This window comes from Mizuhopecten yessoensis, unplaced genomic scaffold (assembly GCF_002113885.1).
Source record: "Mizuhopecten yessoensis strain PY_sf001 unplaced genomic scaffold, ASM211388v2 scaffold716317, whole genome shotgun sequence".
Taxonomy (NCBI): Eukaryota; Metazoa; Mollusca; class Bivalvia; order Pectinida; family Pectinidae; genus Mizuhopecten; species Mizuhopecten yessoensis.
In genome coordinates this window covers 413100-434573 of record NW_018480056.1, presented here as the reverse complement: position 1 = coordinate 434573, position 21474 = coordinate 413100, and the positions used below count along the sequence as shown (strand labels likewise).

At 34.5% G+C, this 21474-nt stretch overlaps 1 protein-coding gene across 16 annotated transcripts in view; it reads left to right on the top strand.

The window, feature by feature from the left end:
- Positions 1–21474, top strand: part of LOC110442987 (dipeptidyl peptidase 4-like) — a 406309-nt gene that overhangs the window by 306951 nt on the left and 77884 nt on the right. The window contains exon 1 of one of the 16 annotated variants that reach the window (XM_021486907.1): positions 7465–8317. The exons of the other annotated variants lie outside the window; for them this stretch is intronic. Within the exon in view, the coding sequence (XP_021342582.1) occupies positions 8294–8317 (24 nt within the window). The 5' untranslated portion in view covers positions 7465–8293. Of the gene's footprint in view, positions 1–7464; positions 8318–21474 lie in introns of those variants that run through there. 16 annotated transcript variants of the gene reach the window in all.

Below are 21474 nucleotides of genomic sequence, written 5' to 3'. Positions count from 1 at the left end.
AATGATTGTAAACAGTGAATGTAAACAATGACTGTAAACAATTACTGTAAACAATGACTATAAACAATGACTGTAAACGATGACTGTAAACTGTCACTGTAAACAATGACTGTAAACGTTGACTGTTAACAATTACTGTAAACGATGACTAAACAATTACTGTAAATGATGATTGTAAACAATTACTGTAAACGATGACTAAAAAATTACTGTAAACAGTGACTGTAAACAATTACTGTAAACAATGACTGTAAACAATTACTGTAAACAGTGACTGTAAACAGTGATGTAAACAATGACTGTAAATGATGACTGTAAATGATGACTATAAACAATGACTGTAAACAATGACTGTAAACAATGACTGATGACTGTAAACTGTCACTGTAAACAATGACTGTAAACGTTGACTGTTAACAATTACTGTAAACGATGACTAAACAATTAATGCATATGATGATTGTAAACAATTACTGTAAACGATGACTGTAAACAATTACTGTAAACAGTGACTGTAAACAGTGATGTAAACAATGACTGTAAATGATGACTGTAAACAATTACTGTAAACGATGACTAAACAATTACTGTAAACGATGATTGTAAACAATTACTGTAAACGATGACTGTAAACTGTCACTGTAAACAATGACTGTAAACGTTGACTGTTAACAATTACTGTAAACGATGACTAAACAATTACTGTAAACGATGATTGTAAACAATTTCTGTAAGCAGTGACTGTAAACAATGACTGTAAACAATGTCTTTAAACAATGATTGTTAACAGTGACTGTAAACGATAGCTGTAAACAAATTGACTGTAATAATGACTGTAAATGATGANGACTGTAAACAATGGCTATAAATAATGATTGTAAACAGTGACTGTAAACAATGACTGTAAATGATGACTGTAAACTGTCACTGTAAACAATGACTGTAAATGATGACTGTAAACAATTACTGTAAACGATGACTAAACAATTAATGTAAATGATGATTGTAAACAATTACTGTAAACGATGACTGTAAACAATTACTGTAAACGATGATTGTAAACAATTACTGTAAACGATGACTAAAAAATTACTGTAAACAGTGACTGTAAACAATTACTGTAAACAATGACTGTAAACAATGACTTTATGTGACGACTGTAAACAATGACTGTAAACAATGACTGTAAGCAATGATTGTAAACAGTGACTGTAAACAATGACTGTAAACAATTACTGTAAACGATGACTAAACAATTAATGTAAATGATGATTGTAAACAATTTCTGTAAACAGTGACTGTTAACAATTACTGAAAACAATGACTGTAAACAATGACTTTATGTGACGACTGTAAACAATGACTGTAAACAATGACTGTAAGCAATGATTGTAAACAGTGACTGTAAACAATTACTGTAAACGATGACTAAACAATTAATGTAAATGATGATTGTAAACAATTACTGTAAACGATGACTAAACAATTAATGTAAATGATGATTGTAAACAATTTCTGTAAGCAGTGACTGTAAACAATGACTGTAAACAATTACTGTAAGCAATGACTTTAAACAATTACTGTAAACAGTGACTTTAACCAATGACTGTAAACGATGACTGTAAACTGTCACTGTAAACAATGACTGTAAATGATGACTGTAAACAATTACTGTAAACGATGACTAAACAATTACTGTAAAGGATGATTGTAAACAATTACTGTAAACAGTGACTGTTAACAATTACTGAAAACAATGACTGTAAACAATGACTGTAAACAATGACTTTAAACAATGATTGTTAACAGTGACTGTAAACGATAGCTGTAAACAAATTGACTGTAATAATGACTGTAAACAATGGCTATAAATAATGATTGTAAACAGTGAATGTAAACAATGACTGTAAACAATGACTTTAAACAATGATTGTTAACAGTGACTGGAAACAATAGCTGTAAACAAATTGACTGTAATAATGACTGTAAACAATGGCTATAAATAATGATTGTAAACAGTGAATGTAAACAATGACTGTAAACAATGTCTTTAAACAATGATTGTTAACAGTGACTGGAAACAATAGCTGTAAACAAATTGACTGTAATAATGACTGTAAACAATGGCTATAAATAATGATTGTAAACAGTGAATGTAAACAATGACTGTAAACAATGTCTTTAAACAATGATTGTTAACAGTGACTGTAAACAATAGCTGTAAACAAATTGACTGTAATAATGACTGTAAACAATGGCTATAAATAATGATTGTAAACAGTGACTGTAAACAATGACTGTAAATGATGACTGTAAACTGTCACTGTAAACAATGACTGTAAATGATGACTGTAAACAATTACTGTAAACGATGACTAAACAATTACTGTAAATGATGATTGTAAACAATTACTGTAAACGATGACTGTAAACAATTACTGTAAACGATGATTGTAAACAATTACTGTAAACGATGACTAAAAAATTACTGTAAACAGTGACTGTAAACAATTACTGTAAACAATGACTGTAAACAATGACTGTAAGCAATGATTGTAAACAGTGACTGTAAACAATGACTGTAAACAATGACTGTAAACAATTACTGTAAACAGTGACTTTAACCGATGACTGTAAACAATTACTGTAAACAATGACTTTAAACAATGATTGTAAACAATGATTGTAAACAGTGACTGTAAACAAAGACTGTAAACAATGATTGTAAACGATGACTGTAAACAATGATTGTAAACAGTGACTGTAAACAATGACTGTAAACAATGTCTTTAAACAATGATTGTAAACAGTGACTGTAAACGATAGCTGTAAACAAATCGACTGTAATAATGACTGTAAATGATGACTATAAATAATGATTGTAAACAGTGAATGTAAACAATGACTGTAAACAATTACTGTAAACAATGACTGTAAACAATGACTGTACATGATGACTGTTAACAGTGACTGTAAACAGTGACTGTAAACAATGACTGTAAACAATGACTGTAAACGATGACTGTAAACAATATCTGTAAGCGATGACTGTAAACAATATCTGTAAGTGATGACTGTAAACAGTGACTGTAAACAATGTCTGTAAGCGTTGACTGTAAACAATGTCTGTAAGCATTGACTGTAAACAATGTCTGTAAGCGATGACTGTAAACAATATCTGTAAGCGATGACTGTAAACAGTGACTGTAAACAATATTTCTAAGCGTTGACTGTAAACAATGTCTGTAAGCGTTGACTGTAAACAATGTCTGTAAGCGATGACTGTAAACAATATCTGTAAGCGATGACTGTAAACAATATCTGTAAGTGATGACTCTAAACAGTGACTGTAAACAATGTCTGTAAGCATTGACTGTAAACAATGTCTGTAAGCGATGACTGTAAACAATATCTGTAAGCGATGACTGTAAACAGTGACTGTAAACAATATCTGTAAGCGTTAACTGTAAACAATGTCTGTAAGCATTGACTGTAAACAATGTCTGTAAGCGATGACTGTAAACAATATCTGTAAGCGATGACTGTAAACAGTGACTGTAAACAATGTCTGTAAGCAATGACTGTAAACAGTGACTGTAAACAATGACTTTAAACGATGACTTTAAACAATCACTTTAGACAATCATTGCAAATGATGACTGTACACGATTACTGCAAATAATGACTGTAAACAATGACTGTAAACAATGACTGTAAACAATGACTGTAAGCAGTGACTGTAAATAATGACTGTAAACAATGACTTTAAACAATGACTGTAAACAGTGGCTGTAAATGATGACTATAAACAATGACTGTAAACAATGGCTGTAAACAATAGCTGTAAACAAATTGCCTGTAATAATAACTGTAAACAATGACTTTAAACAATGACTGTAAACAATGACTGTAAACAATGACTGTGAACGATTACTGTAAACAAATTGACTGTAATAATGACTGTAAAAGATTACTGTAAACAATGACTGTAAACAGTGACAGTAAACAATTACTGTAAACAATGACTGTAAACAATGACTGTAAACAATGACTGTAAGCAGTGGCTGTCAACAATGACTGTAAACAATGACTGTAAACAAGATCTGTAAGCGATGACTGTAAACGATAGCTGTAAACAGTGACTGTAAACAATGACTGCAAAGAACTAATGTTGAATGACCTTAGGTCTTGTGATGATATGAAACTCCTGACAACCAGCTGTTAAACATATGTCTATTAGGGTGTTGTATAGGTGCATTAAGGTATTGTAATGTAATTATTCACCAATAAGGCCACCCATATCTATTTAAGCTCAGCAGAATTGCCAGCAATGACTATTTCATAATCCTTTAACAAGCATATCTCCCTACTGAGTCTCAGTTGATGTGACGACTACCTGGGCTTATTGCCGGGTAAATTCGGTATTACCAAAGTCTTCAGCTCCAATGATAAACAGTTACACATGGAGTGTGGGGGTTTTTGATACCTTCATCAGCAGACTTAAGCCAAGCTAAACAAACCAGGTCCTTATAGCTAATAACTATGGATGTTTAGCATTGTTGTCTCAAAACCTTCAAGGCCAAGGTAGTACCTAACTCAAGGTGAGGAACAAGAAGTTTCTAGAATTAACCATTAAAACAACTATTCCTGAAAAAAGTTTATTTTTAATGAGCCTTTGTATACAATATATCACTTTGGTTTTCTGACACAATCTGAGTATAAAAATGACTATTGTGGAGATTTTTGTAGCTTGGAAATGCTTACAATTTTTGCTAAGAGTGAATGAGCTCAAAAACATCCAGATGTAAATATTTATTTACAGGTTATATAAATTATAGTTATTCATGATATATAGATTTCATACCCATTGACAATGCTAAGGTTTTCACACTAATTTTACATTAGTTGTCCACCTAGCTGGCTTGTTAGCTACAGGATCTGTAGCTTCTAGGCCCAATTTGTTTTTTTGTTTTGTTTGTTTGTAATATCGGTCTGATAAATAAAATAAAAAATAAAAATAAAAAAAGATTGTGCCTAGAAGCTTAGGTCCCCCCAGGTACTTTCTTGTGCAAAAGAATCAAGTAGATTAATTAGCTTACAGGCATCATAAGATATGTTTTAAGGGAACTGCACTGCAAACCATCATGAATATTAGATAGATATGCATCTTAATCGTTAAAAAAGAAAATGGTTTGGGAAATGAAATATTTTTGAACTTAAAAAAAATACATAGAGAACGGTGTTTTAATTGGATTTTTTTTTTATGTCAGCCACACTGTAACGGGACATGTACTACAAAGTATCTTACAATGGCTGGTCATCATAACGGGACTTGTACTACAAAGTATCTTACAATGGCTGGTTATCATAACGGGACTTGTACTACAAAGTATCTTACAATGGCTGGTCATCATAACGGGACATGTACTACAAAGTATCTTACAATGGCTGGTCCTCATAAGGGAACTTCTACATAGACTGAAACATGTTTCACAAATAGAAGTCTGCAAATTATTACAATAGCTTCGCAACATAAATAAAACAGACTTCATATTTAACGAGATTCAAATCGATTTCAATTTTCAATGAAATTATTGTTTTGGCATATACCAGTGCCAGCACGCCCTATTTTAAGAGTTTGTGCCAACAGGCCTGTCAATAGTTGGTGTTTTATAGACCTCAATCGTCTTTTTTCATTACCAGTTTGGTGCATTTACATATATTTCCAGTTAACTTGTACATTTAGTGATGCAATCTTATGGCCAAGCCCAGAGCCATGGATCTTTTGATCTACCTCCTCATTCTTACCAGTCTGCCAAGTTTTGATCTTTTTAATTTAATTATAAACAACCCCTTAATTACCTTAGCTAGAATCTTATTCTAAGACTGATTTCTTGACAGACCCGCATCTACCCAATCAGCCGCTAGATTGGACTGAAAAAATAAAAGTATAATCAGAACAAATAGCTTACAGTACATTTTTGCCTTACATACAAATCCTACCAATATGATATATGTGCTCTAAGAATGGTTTTAAATGTTTCTCCCGAGTGTGATTTGAACAGTATACAAATATTTTTCTGTAAGATTGGTGTCAAACATTTCATAGTTTCCACCTAGAAGTTCCTTAAATGTGATATGTTAATTACTTTTCCGAGTGGTTTGAAATATTTCACATTTCCACTTACAGGTTCCACTAGGGTAATGTGTCAGTCTATCTTAAAATGGTTTAAAATATTTCATTTTCTTACGTTCAAGTTCCGGCAGTGTGGTTGTCAGTCATTGTGAGAGACTCTCTTAAGGTGGTTTTAAATATTTCATCTTTTCACCTGCAAGTTCCAAAAGTGATCATCTGTCTCAATATGTCAGTGACTTTAGAAATTGTTTGAGATTTTTCATTTTTTCCCCCTACAGTTTACAACAATGTGGTAATCAGTCATTGTTAGCTTAAACTTTTACCCTTTCACCACTATAGACCATAATGGCCTCATCCAGCTCAATGCATGGTAGAGTTTACTAATGTTACATAGGGTTGAAATGGTTAAGAGTTATATGGTTCCCATTTTCACCTACAAGTCCAATGGTGAATTTATCAGTCACAGAATGATTTGACATATTTTACAGTTTCACCTACAAGCTCCAAGAATGTGATTGTCACTTGATAATTTCACCTACAAGTTGAAACAATGTAGACAAATTTTAACAATGGGTTTGTCAGTTAACAATGGGTTTGTCAGTTAACAATGGGTTTTGTTAGTTAACAATGGGTTTGTCAGTTAACAATGGGTTTTTCAGTAAACAATGGGTTTGTCAGTTAACAATGGGTGGGTTTGTCAGTTAACAATGGGTTTGTCAGTTAACAAAGGGTTTTTCAGTTAACAATGGTTTTGTTCACATTTACACCTAGAGGTACATGTACCAACATTATGTTTTGAAATATTTCACATTTTTTTCAACAACTTTGATTTATGTGATTATCGGTATATGTCAGTGATTTTAAGAATGGCTTTAGATATGTTACATTTTTACAAGCTCCAACAGTGTGATTGTCAGTCAATGTCAGTTTTACATTTTCACAAGTTCTACTAGAGTGATAAGTTAGTCAGTTTCACTAATTCACCCCTTAATATCTGAACTGGACTTGCCCAGTCATTGATTTGGTAAGGTTTAAATGTGACATTAGGGTTGAATGAGTTAATTAAGTAACTCTCAGAGCAGTTTTAATATTTTTACCTACAGGTTCCACCTGAGTGATAAACATTAACAAGTAATATCACAACCCCTCCACCTACAGGTGTTAATGATAAGCCCTTACAGCTCCAGCATACAAGCTTCCACAGGGTGATCCCAGCACCTACAGAGTGGAGATATCTTGTTGCAATGGTCCAGACAGAAACATATATACCTAACTTTTCTCATTCTGCCCCACTCGTCCCGTTTGTATGGTAACAGAATGAGGACCATATTTCCAATATTCCTACAATAGCTCTCTGTCTCAACAGAGGGTATATATACTTGTCTCAAGCTAGATGATATTGACTATAGCCTTATAGTCATCGTAACCTAGGAAATCTTATGAAGGTCGGCTAAGACTATTTTTGAATTGGTGCTGTGAACATCCCACATTGTAACACATAATATAGCTTCCTGCATTGCTCCGAAGCTACCTGTAAAGTCCCTGGAGCTGGCCTGGAGCAGTCTCTCCATTGTAGTACTGCTAGTAATGCAGAGCTGCTGTGTGTTGTAAGCCAAAGACAACCATTATTTTAGCTTCCTTTTTTTGCTGTCTCTTGGCACGATATTTAGAGATGCTGTCTTTCCCTGCTTAAGCTCCGAGATTATCAAGGTCAGCCATATTCGGAATCCAATTTTAGTGATAAACACCAAGTACCAATATTCAGACTGCAGCCTTTACGTCGTTTTGACATGAGATAGGGAAGGCTCTGTTGCTGGTGTTCAGCGTGAAGGTCTGGGCGAGAACTGTCGGGATGCAAGTGACAGTATATTGCCAATTTATCAAGTGTCGGAACGTTGTTTGGTATCAGGAAAAAATCTCCACATTATGTGCTATGATGTAGCACCCTTGTACTGAGCTAGTTTGTGATATGGTGTAGCTTGCAGTGCTTTGTGGTGTGTTGTGTGTGACCGTCTGCTTATAACATAACTGGATACATGTCGGAGGTTTGATGCTGTTTTTTACATGTACATGAGCTTTATTTCTCTACTACATATCGTATCAGTGTTATTCGTTGGGAAGTTAATGTGAAACAGCCGAAACCCTCTACACAACAGTATGACTGATGCAAACGGCAGCCAGGTAGGACTTCTCTATTACTTCTGTTAATTAACAATATATAATTTGTATGTGCATCACTATACATAATGTAATGATAATAAAATATTTAAACAAATAACCTACGGCAATTTTCACGAGTTAAAGCTGTATACTAATTAACTGCATTTTAGAAAGTGCTCCAAAATTCCAAAGATTTGTATGAGTTCAAATGCTGGAGTCCTGTATTTAATTCTTAACACTCTGATAACTTTTTAATAAGAATGGGAGACATGTATTTTTTCTCGAAAGTAATGGTTTTGGATCGTATAGTAACTTCTGTTTACTATATATACATATATGTAATATAACATCAATATACCCAAGTGATCACGCGTGTACTCTGAGTTAACACCTGGTAGTGTTCACACTACAGTATTGTCGTATACACAACCCGATGTTCTATTTCTGAGACACAGTGTCACTGAGGTCAAAACTAGAAATATTTGGCGCTTGTTCAGTGCTGGCGGAGAATCTATAGGCTTCATATGCTTCATAATTGTTTGAAATTATTCGTAATTATTGTCCTGTTTGGAAATTGATTTGATTGCAACATCTCAGAAAGCATCTGATACAAGATATTGATTTGGATCACATCAGATTCTCGGACAGATCACATCAGATTCTCGGACAGATCACATCAGATTCTCGGACAGATCACATCTAAAGAAATAGATAAAAATGAACATATTTGAATAGAACTCATTTCTTAGAAATAAGAAAAATCTTGCTGCTTTATAGCTTTTTTAGTTGAACAATTATTTTTAATTCATCAACCTGTTTGAAATTTGTAAATTCTGTATATATATAAGCGATGAGTTTTCAGGCTTTGTTGAGTCATTAAATTTCAAATATTCTTTTTGTTATTTTTTTTTCAAAATGAAATTCATTTTTCAATATGGAATTCAGATTTCCAAAACAAAATCAACCTTTTTTTTCCATTTCTTTTTTCATTTTGAAAGTGCAGATCTTTTGTCAAAACCTTTCATTTTAAATGCCTCCACATGCGGTGTGTACTAGCTCTGAAGTTAATCAGACTATGGAGCCTGTAGGAAGTAAACCAGTTCTGCAAAACAATACTATTAAAATCAAATTGGCCCAGCTTCCTCCTTTATTGATTACGCAGTCTGATGAGGCTGCGATCAGTCTTACAGGTGTAATCTTTACACTTCCAGAGGAATGCTTGATTGCCGTTGTGGTTTTTCATTTCCTCGATTATTGCTTATTCAAGATTAGTATTTCCAGGAATTTGTATGGTGCTTTATGTTTATACAATGTATATAGGCACGGCACTGTGTTGTATCTTTGAGCAAGATACTTTACTTCGCTTGTTCCAGTCTACTCAGCTGTAAATGAATACCTGGTTGGGCAGTGCTAGAATTGTTGAATGCTTGCTGTTAGCGCCGAAATGGCAGCTCCGGCTGTTATAATGCTCCCCAGGGAGTTCAGAAAGATATTGGCTGGTTGCAAAGGCCCTATAACCACGGATAATAATTTGTGAACCGCATTGAGACGACCTACGCTAGCTTGTGATAAAGCGGTATATAAGAACCTCAAATTATTATTATTATTATATATATATCAGAAAACAGAAATAGAGATAAACAACTGTTAGTTATGGTCAAACTTACATCTCAAAAGGTCATCGGAAGTTCACCTGTGTAAGATTGAATTTCTCTCACCAAAAGGTCATCAGAAGCTCACCTGTGTAAGATTGAATTTCTCTCACTTGATGAATCAAAATAATTTTACTATCTGGAATTCAGTTTTCAAAATTATTGGAGGTTTGCAGCTGCAGTGTTCCAAAACATTTTAGTGATTTCAGTTGAAATAAAAGATGACATATTAACCTATATTTTAGTCACAACCTTACTCAAAGTCATTAAATGAAAATATTTTATTTAAAATCTGACTCAGATTCAAATTCCCATGCACATATCTGTGCTAATTTCAATATTGGGATTTAATCATTCACTACGTGATGCTAGGATCAAAACACAACGAACCAATGACTCATATTCCAACAAGTGTTAGGGAAATGGCCTTGCTAATCTTAGATGTATTACTCTCATTATCTATTTATACAGTGTGTAAAAATGGCTCAGATTTCATGGCTAGTGGCTGGACGGCATATTAGTAAGAAGGAAAAGATGCCATGGAAACAGGAAGGATTGGTGGTGGGGGAGGGGGGGGTAGATGTTTAGTCGTATGTAAAATTTAATTGTTCATAGTCGGATAAATGCACCATGAATACAGGGATTCCTCAATAAACAGTTGTTGATTGTATTAAGACAAAAAGTTACATTTTGAAAAGTATCTAATGATGTAGTATGTTTGATAAACATGATCAGCCGTCACCAATTTAGGGAACTTTTTCTCCAATAATAATCGTGTTGGGTCTGGAAAACGATAACCGTGTGCAACCTGGGAATGTTTCAATATCTCAAAGACATTATCCAGTTTTGATGTAATCTTGAATTCTGATTGTCAATACAATTGTATGCTCTAGCAGCAATACCATTAGGACAAACCTCTACATCAGAGAATATGGTCTTAGCGCTAAGCTAGCTACAAGTGTAGGTCATTGCATGTCCAAGATAGATTTGATTGTTTTATTCCGTATACAACAAATCTACTTTTTCATCTTTAACCTTGAGAGGAAATATTGACTCTCCCAGTTATTGACCCCCTCAAGGCACTGTTATATTAGCTCACTCACCCCTAAAATTTCATAATGAACTATTCCAACCATTGGATTGGAAGAGTTCATATCCGTCTTCAGGGGTGAATATATTAATATCTGCATATACTGCTTACTCAATTTTATACTAATAAAAACGTTCCTCAGTGTTTGAAAATTGATTTAAAATTCAGATCTTATTTCCAAAAGTAGTGTTAACTTACATTACACAGCGTTTCAGATTTTTTAACAGATTTTTGTTCTTATTTGCATTTTCAATAAAAACTGAAAAAGTGTTGTTATTTTTCCAGCTGTTGTTCAAAAGTCATAAATTTGAGTGAAGAACTAGTGGGGCAAATTGATGAATATATCATAAAATGCTTTTGGAAGATTGCTGGGCTTTCTTGAAATCACATTCCAAGGGAAAAAATCAATTTCATCCCAGCGATGTATGTTAATGCATTGTGAAGTCAACATGAAGCCTTCTTGTTATGATCGTTGGAACATTGCAGTCAGAATTAGTACCACTGGGTGAGATGAAATATGGAGACAATATATCCAGCCTGTCTGTTTCCCACTATGACATCTCTTGGAGCTCTGTAAAAGGAATGTTTACGTTCATCCAATATGTATGTTCACCCAATATGTAGTAACATTTGTAAATATCACGGTGATAGAAAAATTATACATAACATTATGTCAGTTAAGAAATTCTGCAAGTAATTTAAATTCAGATTTATTTATTTCACATCTAAATGATAGCCCTGCTTGTATATGTGGTTCCCCCTTCGAAGATCGTGATCATTTTTTCCTGCACTGTCCTTTTTATACTAACCAACAACTAATATTACTTAACTCTCTGTCAGCGATGAGTGATGCTATTCCAATCAATACCCAATCTTTTATTGATGGTTTCCAATCACGAAAAGTAAATATGAATATAAATATTGTGGAGACAGTTCAGAATTACATTAGAGACACCAGACGTTTTTATTAGATTCTCAAATAACTTTGTAAAATAATCTCTCTTACAACAATTGTGATATTTGAAATATATATTGTCAAATCAAATTCAAAGTACAAGCAATCTCTTAATTTAATACTTAAAGAAACATCTGTAAAAGTAACATGTATATGATCTGTATATACTGTTATGTTCTGTAAGGAGAGAGCTTATATAGGCTATGCCTGTTGCCCAATTCCTTTTGTACATAAGATCAGTACAATACAAATATTCTGAATGAAATGGAGACTGGATAAAGGTCTATTTGATGTTGTCTGGTCAACCCTTATTTTGAATGAAGATTGGTTTGGTTTGGTTGATTGTGGTTTGGTTTGGTTGATTGTGGTTTGGTTTGGTTGGTTGTGGTTTGGTTTGGTTTGGTTTGGTTGGGTGTGGTTTGGTTTGGTTGGTTGTGGTTTGGTTTGGTGTGGTTTGGTTTGGTGTGGTTTGGTTGGTTGTGGTTTGGTTTGGTTGATTGTGGTTTGGGTTGGTTGATTGTGGTTTGGTTTGGTTGGTTGTGGGTTGGTTTGGTTGGTTGTGGTTTGGTTTGGTTGGTTGTGGGTTGGTTTGGTTGGTTGTGGTTTGGTTTGGTTGGTTGTGGTTTGGTTTGGTTTGGTTTGGTTGGTTGTGGTTTGGTTTGGTTGGTTGTGGTTTGGTTTGGTTGGTTGTTGTTTAAATCCTATTGACAGCCATGTTAATTTAAGGACGTGCCAGGTTTGGTTGGTTGGTGTTTAAATCCTATTGACAGCCATGTTAATTTAAGGACGTGCCAGGTTTGGTTGGTTGGTGTTTAAATCCTATTGACAGCTATGTTAATCTAAGGACGTGCCAGGTTTGGTTGGTTGGTGTTTTACATCCTATTGACAGCCATGTTAATTTAAGGACGTGCCAGGTTTGGTTGGTTGGTGTTTTACAGCCTATTGACAGCCATGTTAATTTAAGGACGTGCCAGGTTTTGGTGGTGGAGGAAAACCTGAGTTCCCGGAGAAAAAAACACCGACCTGCAGCCAACTCTTGGTAACTGCCCCTTGTAGGCCTTGAACCTGTGACCCAGTGGTGGAGGGCTATAGTGATCGTAAACAGTCAGACACTTTAACCACTTGGCCACTGCATCTCCCCAGATTAAATAGTTAAAATAAGATAAACATGCTAAACAATCTTTAATTTATCAGTTGAAAATATGTGATTCGTTTAGAATGGTGTGATAAATAAATAAATAAACAAATAAAATAAATAAATAAACAAATAAATAAGGCCTCAAAACCATTTTAATGATCAACCAACTGTGGGGAGTCCAAGAAGTGGTCTCGTAACACAGGTGGTCTCTGATTATAGGTTCAAGTTACAGTGGAGAACATGGTCTCTTAATATAGGTGGTCTCTCAATGGGGGTGGTCTCTAATTAACGGTTCAAATCACAATGAAATTTCACTACAACATACAACATAAAGTGGGCTCTTAGTACAGGTTGTTTCCTAATGGAGACAGCCTCTTAATACAGGTGGTCTTTTTACACAGGTGGTCTCTCAATACAGGTGGTCTCTTAATACAGGTGGTCTTTTTACACAGGTGGTCTCTCAATACAGGTGGTTTCTTAATGGAGGTGGTTGAATGAGTAAGGTTTGACTGTACATTAAGAAATAATGGACAGAGACGTAGTGGTGGGATCATACATTAGTTCACTGAACTCCCTCTCACACCTTATATAGATTCATTACTAAAGGGAGAGGAGGGGTTCTGTGGGGGATAGATATCAGAGGAAGTACAAACAAGCATTGTGATCTATATCGGGTACAATTAATGTATAGAGGACTTTACAATTCAGTTAGATTTAAATTCAACCTATTATTGTAGTGAGTCTTGAGAAAATCCCTTAAACGATGATGCAATACTACTCATTGTTACATTTTGAGGTGGTTTCAGTAAGATGGCCCCCACCTCCTTAAAACACCATAAACACAACTTAGTATTGTAACACATCTATATTCAGCTCATTAGCAGTTTTACTGGCAACTCTTTAAACACAGAACTAGAAGACTGAATGTCAATTAGACAACACCCCAGGATCTCTTCTGGCGGGGAGATAAAAACAGTGGGAAGCTGTATGTAGCCAATAAGTGAAACTTGTGTTGCTATTGACAATGTGACATTTACATTTCCTGGCACATCAGGGCATTCACTGCAGTAGAAAACTCAGGAGTTTTGTCGATCATGTCACTGACTTGAGAATATGCCCAAGTAGTCGATAGTGTCGCCACCATCAGCGACTCAGTGTCTCCCGAGATAAACTGCAACGAAATAAATGTGTGAAAAGTTCTCCGACACCATCAATATAGAGACAATGCGTGACCAAATTTGGCTGAGGTCAGCGGCCAAGAAACTCTATAAACTTTCACAAATTAGTTGCAGATTCAAAAGTACAATAAGATATGTCTGGCATGAACAATGTTGTTAAGACGCTGGGGTTTCTCATAAACGTGTATACGTGTATATTGATTAGGGTACTGAGTGTATATTGATTAGGGTATACTGAGTGTATATTGATTAGGGTACTGAGTGTATATTGATTAGGTGTACATTGATTAGAGTACTGAGTGTATATTGATTAGGGCATTGAGTGTACATTGATTAGGGCACTGAGTGTATATATTGATTAGGGTACTGTATGAGTGTATATTGATTAGGGTACTGAGTGTATATTGATTAGGGTCCTGAGTGTATATTGATTAGGGCACTGAGTGTATATTGGTTAGGGTACTGAGTGTATATTGATTAGGGTACTGTGTGTATATTGATTAGGGTACTGAGCGTATATTGATTAGGGTACTGTGTGTATATTGATTAGGGTACTGAGCGTATATTGATTAGGGCACTGAGTGTATATTAATTAGGGCACTGAGTGTATAGTGATTAGGGTACTGAGTGTATATTGATTAGGGTACTGAGTGTATATTGATTAGGGTACTGAGTGTATATTGATTAGGGCACTGAGTGTATATTGATTAGGGTACTGAGTGTATATTGATTAGGTGTACATTGATTAGGGTACTGAGTGTATATTGATTAGGTGTATATTGATTAGGGTACTGAGTGTATATTGATTAGGGTACTGAGTGTATATTGATTAGGGTCCTGAGTGTATATTGGGTCCTGAGTGTATATTGATTAGAGTACTGAGTGAATATTGATTAGGGTACTGAGTGTATATTGATTAGTGTACTGTGTGTATATTGATTAGGGTACTGAGTGTATAGTGATTAGGGTACTGAGTGTGTAGTGATTAGGGTCCTGAGTGTATATTGATTAGGGTACTGAGTGTATAGTGATTAGGGTACTGAGGGTATCGTGATTAGGGTACTGAGTGTATAGTGATTAGGGAACTGAGTGTATAGTGATTAGGGTCCTGAGTGTATATTGATTAGAGTACTGAGTGAATATTGATTAGGGTACTGAGTGTATATTGATTAGTGTACTGAGTGTATATTGATTAGGGTACTGGCTGTATATTGATTAGGGTACTGAGTGTATATTGATTAGTGTACTGTGTGTATATTGATTAGGGTACTGAGTGTATAGTGATTATGGTACTGAGTGTATATTGATTAGGGCACTGAATGTATAGTGATTAGGGTACTGAGTGTATATTGATTAGGGTACCGAGTGTATATTGATTAGGGCACTGAGTGTATATTGATTAGGGTCCTGAGTGTATATTGATTAGGGCACTGAATGTATATTTATTAGGGTACTGAGTGTATATTGATTAGGGTACCGAGTGTATATTGATTAGGGAACTGAGTGTATATTGATTAGGGCACTGAGTGTATAGTGATTAGGGTACTGAGTGTATCGTGATTAGGGTACTGAGTGTATAGTGATCAGGGTACTGAGTGTATAGTGATTAGGGTACTGAGGGTATCGTGATTAGGGTACTGAGTGTATAGTGATTAGGGTACTGAGTGTGTAGTGATTAGGGTCCTGAGTGTATATTGATTAGGGCACTGAGTGTATAGTGATTAGGGTACTGAGTGTATAGTGATTAGGGTCCTGAGTGTATATTGATTAGAGTACTGAGTGTATATTGATTAGGGTACTGAGTGTATATTGATTAGGGTACTGAGTGTATATTGATTAGTGTACTGAGTGTATATTGATTAGGGTACTGAATGTATATTGATTAGGGTACTGAATGTATAGTGATTAGGGTCCTGAGTGTATATTGATTAGGGCACTGAGTGTATATTGATTAGGGTCCTGAGTGTATATTGATTAGGGTACTGAGTGTATATTGATTAGGGTACTGAGTGTATATTGATTAGGGTACTGAGTGTATATTGATTAGGGTACTGAGTGTATATTGATTAGGGTACTGAGTGTATATTGATTAGGGTACTGAGTGTATATTGATTAGGGTACTGAGTGTATATTGATTAGGGTACTGAGTGTATATTGATTAGGGTACTGAGTGTATATTGATTAGGGTACTGAGTGTATATTGATTAGGGTACTGAGTGTATATTGATTAGGGTACTGAGTGTATATTGATTAGGGTACTGAGTGTATATTGATTAGGGTACTGAGTGTATATTGATTAGGGTACTGAGTGTATATTGATTAGGGTACTGAGTGTATATTGATTAGGGTACTGAGTGTATATTGATTAGGGTACTGAGTGTATATTGATTAGGGTACTGAGTGTATATTGATTAGGGTACTGAGTGTATATTGATTAGGGTACTGAGTGTATATTGATTAGGGTACTGAGTGTATATTGATTAGGGTACTGAGTGTATATTGATTAGGGTACTGAGTGTATATTGATTAGGGTACTGAGTGTATATTGATTAGGGTACTGAGTGTATATTGATTAGGGTACTGAGTGTATATTGATTAGGGTACTGAGTGTATATTGATTAGGGTACTGAGTGTATATTGATTAGGGTACTGAGTGTATATTGATTAGGGTACTGAGTGTATATTGATTAGGGTACTGAGTGTATATTGATTAGGGTACTGAGTGTATATTGATTAGGGCACTGAGTGTATATTGATTAGGGCACTGAGTGTATATTGATTAGGGCACTGAGTGTATATTGATTAGGGTACTGAGTGTATATTAATTAGGGTACTGAGTGTATCGTGATTAGGGTACTGGGTGTATATTGATTAGGGTACTGAGTGTATATTGATTAGGGTCCTGAGTGTATATTGATTAGGGCACTGAGTGTATATTAATTAGGGTACTGAGTGTATAGTGATTAGGGTACTGGGTGTATATTGATTATGGTACTGAGTGTATATTGATTAGGGCACTGAATGTATATTGATTAGGGTACTGAGTGTATATTGATTAGGGTACTGAATGTATATTGATTAGGGTACTGAGTGTATAATGATTAGGGTACTAATTGCCTTCATCTTGATCTTCATGATTTTGTCTTCCATTTTGAGTTTCCTTTGGTATGGATGACTTTCTAGGATGTGAAAACCTCAAAATCAGGATTTGTTAATTGGTGAGTGGGTGGGGGGTTTGTCAATTAAAATGACCATACTAGCATACTTGAATAACTAAAACAATTGGCCACTTGATGATTTCTTTCCAATTACTGTTCCAACTGATAAAATGTGACATTTTCCTTTGTATGTCACAAACAGCTTTGGCCAGCAACCAGTTTGGGGTGCAAACCATGCATATTGGACACGAAAACGATTTTCCTTTCGCAACACATTTGACTTAATTTAATCCGACAGAAGCTCAGCGATAAACCCTGAGCTCCATTAAGATGAAATAGAGCCTACGGGTGCGTAGGACATTTACGAAATGTCAAAGATCTTGCGTCTTGCTCTCCCCCTGTGTGGTAAATACAACTTGTGGCAGACGACAATTTTTCATTAACTCCCAAGGCCCGGATTCCACAGTAAGGAAGAACAGTCTATGTGGCCTTCTCCGCCTGAATAATTAATCATAATTGAATCTGTCCAAACCAGGATAGGTGTAATGAAGACAGATGGTACAAGAACTAGTTCTGTACGGTTTAGACCACGCTATACTGTACATATACAGTAAACATGGTTCCAGAATATTTAGATTTATATAAGCTTCCTGGAAACAAATTTAATTTCAAAAAGTTTTGATTTCTTAAGTTTTTTTAATTCTTTAAAATATCTAGATTTTTATAAGCTTTCTTGACATAAATTTGATTTCAAAAGGTTTCAATTTCCAAATATTCTTAAATTCTTTAGAATATCTATATATATATATAAGCTTCCTGGAAACGAATTTTAATTTAAAAAATTCAATTTCCAAATTTTCTTAATTCCTTAGAATATCTAAAATATGTTATCCTTCCTCAGGACACAAATTTAATTTCAAATAATTTCAATTTCTAAACCTTTCTTTAATTCTATAGAATATCGTGGTTTAATTGTAGGGAATAAATCATTCTTCCTTTACCAAATTGAATTTCGTTAAGTTTCATTATTAAATTTCTTTTTCTCAGCAATCTTTGGTTTAAAGTAAGCTGTCTCTATAATATGAGATTATTGTATAAATTATCTACAAAAAAATAGCATTTTTCAACAAGTAAAGATAATTTGACATCTGGTTTTTCAATTTACTTTATCAATTTTACTAGATTATCTCCCCTTTTCTATTTAATCTTGTGTGTGTGTAAGAAGGCAAATAAAACACAAATCTGTCATAAATAATAAATAGAAACAAGAATTGCTTTTTGAAGGTGCATGAGTCAGAAATGATAAAGAAATTGAAATGTGTTATTAATACAACCATATAATACAATGCGAATCGCTTAATCTTAAAACATGAATTCAATATGTAACAATATAACTCTGTTGCGTTAAGAAATACTATTCTGTTTTATTTATGAGAATCATCAGCATGAAAAGCATGAAATTACTTTCTGGAAGTCAATTTTCCATGTGATCATTAAGCGTGATTCCACGATGCATGTCCGACACGTCAATGTTCCGAGTTACATTAATGATAGATAGGGTTGATTATCTGTATCGACTGCCATCCATCATTTTTCTGACTCAAACGACATAAAAGAAAAGTAATACAGTGCCATCACTAGTTAACGATACACTTCAGTCGAAGAGTCTGTTTGTAACTGTAAGGCCACGAATTAAGCAGCTTGAATGATATTTACACTCCATTTGTCTTAACGGGGAGTTATGATAGATTTATGTGTTATAATTAACTCTATCACATATCTAGATGTGATGTGTAAGGTAGCATATATCCTTGACTTTGACACAAATCACAGATGTGATGTGTAAGGTAGTATATATCCTTAACTCTAACACAAATCATAGATGTGATGTGTAAGGTAGCATATATCCTTGACTTCGACACAAATCACAGATGTGATGTGTAAGGTAGCAAAGAAAAGTAATACAGTGCCATCACTAGTTAACGATACACTTCAGTCGAAGAGTCTGTTTGTAACTGTAAGGCCACGAATTAAGCAGCTTGAATGATATTTACACTCCATTTGTCTTAACGGGGAGTTATGATAGATTTATGTGTTATCATTAACTCTATCACATATCTAGATGTGATGTGTAAGGTAGCATATATCCGTGACTTTGACACAAATCACAGATGTGATGTGTAAGGTAGCATATATCCTTAACTCTAACACAAATCACAGATGTTATGTGTAAGGTAGCATATATCCTTAACTCTAACACAAATCACTGATGTGATGTGTAAGGTAGCATATATCCTTAACTCTAACACAAATCACAGTTGTGATGTGTAAGGGAGTATATATCCTTGACTCTAACACAAATCACAGGTGTGATGTGTAATGTAGTATATATCCTTAACTCTAACACAAATCACAGATGTTATGTGTAAGGTAGCATATATCCTTAACTCTAACACAAATCACAGTTGTGATGTGTAAGGGAGTATATATCCTTGACTCTAACACAAATCACAGATGTGATGCGTAAGGTAGCATATATCCTTGACTTTGACACGAATCACAGATGTGATGTGTAAGGTAGCATATATCCTTAACTCTAACACAAATCTCAGTTGTGATGTGTAAGGTAGTATATATCCTTGGCTCTAACACAAATCACAGATGTGATGTGTAAGATAGTATATAACCTTAACTCTAACACAAATCATAGATGTGATGTGTAAGGTAGCATATATCCTTGACTTTAACACAAATCACAGATGTGATGTGTAAGGTAGCATCATATATATTTGTCTCTAACACAAATCACTGATGTGATGTGTAAGGTAGCACATATCCTTAATTCTAACACAAATCACAGATGTGATGTGTAAGATAGTATATAACCTTAACTCTAACACAAATCATAGATGTGATGTGTAAGGTAGCATATATCCTTGACTCTAACACAAATCACAGATGTGATGCGTAAGGTAGCATATATCCTTGACTTTGACACGAATCACAGATGTGATGTGTAAGGTAGTATATATCCTTGACTCTAACACAAATCACAGGTGTGATGTGTAATGTAGTATATATCCTTAACTCTAACACAAATCACAGATGTTATGTGTAAGGTAGCATATATCCTTAACTCTAACACAAATCACAGTTGTGATGTGTAAGGCAGTATATATCCTTGACTCTAACACAAATCACAGGTGTGATGTGTAAGGTAGTATATATCCTTAACTCTAACACAAATCATAGATGTGATGTGTAAGGTAGCATATATCCTTCACTCTAACACAAACCACAGATTTGATGTGTAAGGTAGCATATAACCTTAACTCTAACACAAATCACAGATGTGATGTGTAAGGTAGCATATATCCTTGACTTTGACACAAATCACAGATGTGATATGTAAGGTAGTATATAACCTTCACTCTAACACAAATCACAGATGTGATGTGTAAGGTAGTATATAACCTTAAATCTAACACAAATCACAGATGTCATGTGTAAGGTAGCATATATCCTTGACTTTGACACAAATCATAGATGTGATAGGTAAGGTAGTATATAACCTTCACTCTAACACAAATCACAGTTGTGATGTGTAAGGTATTATATAACCTTAACTCTAACACAAATCACAGATGTGATGTGTAAGGTAGCATCATATATCTTTGTCTCTAACACAAATCACTGATGTGATGTGTAAGGTAGTATATAACCTTAAATCTAACACAAATCACAGATGTGATGTGTAAGGTAGCATATATCCTTGACTTTGACACAAATCACAGATGTGATGTGTAAGGTAGTATATAACCTTAACTCTAACACAAATCACATATGTGATGTGTAAGGTATTATATATCCTTCACTCTAACACAAATCACAGTTGTGATGTGTAAGGTATTATATAACCTTAACTCTAACACAAATCACAGATGTGATGTGTAAGGTATTATATATCCTTCACTCTAACACAAATCACAGATGTGATGTGTAAGGTA